At 41.8% G+C, this 3,421-nt stretch overlaps 1 protein-coding gene across 1 annotated transcript; it reads right to left on the reverse strand.

Annotated features, from left to right (window-relative positions):
* Positions 1-261: 261 nt before the first annotated feature.
* GPR141 (G protein-coupled receptor 141) lies at positions 262-2,776 on the reverse strand. The gene has a single exon (XM_036327307.1). The coding sequence runs from the start codon at positions 2,615-2,617 to the stop codon at positions 1,712-1,714; it is 906 nt and encodes a 301-aa protein (XP_036183200.1). The 5' UTR covers positions 2,618-2,776; the 3' UTR covers positions 262-1,711.
* Positions 2,777-3,421: the final 645 nt, after the last annotated feature.

The raw sequence follows: 3,421 nt of genomic DNA on the forward strand, positions 1-3,421 counted from the left end.
TAAACCTAAGAAAAATGGGGAAAGAATACAAATAAGAAATAAAAAATATATAACTTGAAAAAGAAAAGCGGACACATAAAATTAAAACAGGAAATAGCTCTAGCTGGTTTGACTCAGTGGATAGAGCATTGGCCTGTGTACCGAAGGTTCCTGGGTTCAATTATGGTCAAGGGCATGTACCTCGGTTGCAGGCTCCTCCCCAGCCCGGGCTCTAGTCAGGGTGAGTGCAGGAGGCAACCAACCGATGTATTTCTCTCACATTAATATTTTTGTCTTTCCCTCTCTCTTCCACTCTCTCTCTAAAAATCAATGGAAAAATATCCTCAGGTGAGGATTAAAAAACAAAAACAAACCAGAAAATAATTTGGGAACAAGACATATGCAGTATGTTGCTCCTTTGTCTTCCTCAAAGTTAATTTCTATGACTCAGTAATTTTAGTGATCAAAGAAACTCACACGGGTATTTCTTATTCATCTGATAAATTTATGGATCTAGGTAGAATAACAAATTAAGAAAAACCTTTAAATCCTGGACATTTAACGCGCTGGGGGGAAAAATGACCTAATTTATTCATTTCTTCTATTCCTACCATGAATTGCTTCAGGTTTGCTGGGCATTAAATATGAAACTGGATCTGTTCCTTAGGAAGATTCAAGATTATGAAAGTTTGAGGGAAATAGTAGAAATATGGGCAGGAGGGAAGAAAACTCACAAGCTTATGTAGTATTTAATTTAGCATCCTAATCTCATAGATGATTTTTCTACATATTTCTCAAAAATTCTAAAGAATACTGTTTTCATTTATTTAAAGACCCATAACTTTAAGGGTTGAAGAGAACTCAAAGATTTCAGCGTAGCTTTCTGTCTCCAAGGAAAATGTAAATTAACTGTGGACCAAGACCTCTATAAATTATTCAAAAACAGAAAAGGGGAAAAAAAGTACTTCCTTTGGGAACTCATTTTAATGCATAGCAGCAGATTGATCTAAGTTATGCTCTTACCATTATTTATATATATTTAGTAAATTCTTGAAATTATTTTTGGAGGTATTGAGGGAGTTGACCAAAGTCCTTAAACTTGACCTTTCAAAGGAAAAGTCTAGATAATCTTATTAGAGTGGAAGGCCAAGGGTTCTGTTTCTCTTCATTTCCAGATAAGTGACTTCCTACCAAAGTGATGATAGTCCAGAAAAGTTTCTTACTGGCCTCCCCCGCCACTTACCTGCTTTTGTCCGGGTGTGAGCTGACCGGGTATCTTATCTTGTTAACAAAGCAGAGCTTGGGCTTTGGAGCTGACTCACACCAAGAATTCATTTACCTAAGGTTTTCCCTGGAATGAAAAGAACCAACTACAGGACTGAGTCCAGTTCAAAGCTTAAGGAAAGACCATGTTTCAGACTCAGGACATTAAAATAAACTCGAAAAACTCAGAAACCATTACACCCAGGATGCTTGGACGGGCCAAGGAGACCCTGTGCATTGAAAAACAACGCCGTGTTGCAACTGCAGGTGGACTGAACACCAGGAGTCTCAGCATGGGCGTGTCCTTTAGAGATGGCAGGGACTAAATAAGGACTGGAATGAATAAGTCCTTTCATTTGGCTGCCACAAGGCATGGTCTTAATGAAGTAATAAAATATCCTTCCTACCTCCCTCTACTCTTTTTCACTCCTGATGTAAAGGAAGTAAACCTGAACACTGTATTGTGTGGTTAATGGCAAAAGAGGCAAGTCCATAGGTCAATTATCTTTTGCTTAACCCAATGGCTTCCCCCAAGAACAAAGAGCAGCAAGTCAAAGCAGCTAATCGCCGTTACACTCAAGAAGATTTCATTATAATATGTAATATTGCTGTTGCAGTCACTTGAGAGCGCCACAGTGTACAAGTAATAGATCCTAAACAACTGGTAGGGAAGGAAGCAAATCATGATGACTCCTATAAAGAACAGGTTTTTCAACTGGGCCCAGAACTCCTGGTGGGACAGTAAGGAGTGGCGCAGCTTCCGCACCATCGACATAATGATGAAGATCTGGAAGACCAAGAGAATCAGCGCAATGGCTATGACAACGGCGACGATCAAATAGTTGATGACTCGCACATACGTCCAAGCAAGCTCTTTGTGGAAGTTAAAACAGTTGTGCGCATCATACACGTCAAGACTTCCGTACTGCGAAGCAATCAGGGGCACCATAATGACAATCACCAGCAGCCACAGGCCAGCGCTGGCAGCCACCGCATGCAGTTTCCTGTAGAACTCCACCTTGTCCTTGCGCTTGAAGAAGATGAGGTACCTGATGACCAGGATCACCAGGTAGAACAGGAACGTGAGGTACATGTGGATGTGCAGCATGGCGCTCACGAATTTGCAGAAGGGCAACCCAAATGTCCACCTCTGCTTGATGAGGTAGGTCAGGCGGAAAGGCACGGTCAGCAGGAAGACACTGTGGACCACCACCAGGTTCACGACCGCCGTGGTGGTCACTGACCGGGTGTTCATCTTCACGAGGAGGAACAAAATGGAGATGACGCCCACCAGCCCACCGACGAGCACTGCGCCATAGAGCCCGGTTAAGTGGGGTGTCAGTATAGGTTTGCAGGAACTGTTGTTGGCAGACATACTTCAGAAGCCACCTGGAAGAGACAAAGCGCCCAGGTAACTGATGAACTTCCAGAGCTTCCATGTAAGTGTACACGCCCCCCGCCCCCAAGCACTGGCAATGTGTCTATGTCATTTACCTGTTTACACGACCTCAACTTGATGTGCCTTAAGAATGAAGACAAGCCCAGCCAGTGTGGCTCTGTGGTTGAGCGTCGATCTATGAACCAAGAGGTCACAGTTCGATTCCCGGACAGGGCATATGCCCAGGTTGCAGGCTCGATCCCCAGTGTGGGGTGTGCAGGAGGCAACTGATTGATGGTTCTCTCTCATTATTGATATTTCTATCTCTCTCTTTCCCTTCCTCTCTGAAATCAATAAAAATATGTTAAAAAAAAATGAAGACTATGCCGAATGTGTGTCTGTGGACTCTAGACTGAAAACATGTAGATCCTAAATCTCTTGTAGGTGAAAGACCTCATGCAGAGATCCCCAGAGACATGTATATGTGTACATAGTCAAGACAGTTTACATAAAGCCGTATTGCAGGCTGTCTGACGCTGAAACATGGTACTGGAAAAAAATTATAAGATGATGGAAAGTTGAGGGAACCCTTTAAGTACACAAAATGTATACATACTTTAAGAGCTGATAGTTCAATGGATGTTTCTTCCTTTTCAGATTTAACCTATCGGAATTAATAATTATTCAAAGTGTGCATACATTTTTTGGGGACAACCTATATATTTTTTAATGATTCTAATTCTCTAATTCCTTCCAAATCATCAGCAAATGATTCAAGAATATTTATGCTCAATTCATTTA

This window comes from Myotis myotis, unplaced genomic scaffold (assembly GCF_014108235.1).
Source record: "Myotis myotis isolate mMyoMyo1 unplaced genomic scaffold, mMyoMyo1.p scaffold_m19_p_11, whole genome shotgun sequence".
Taxonomy (NCBI): domain Eukaryota; kingdom Metazoa; phylum Chordata; class Mammalia; order Chiroptera; family Vespertilionidae; genus Myotis; species Myotis myotis.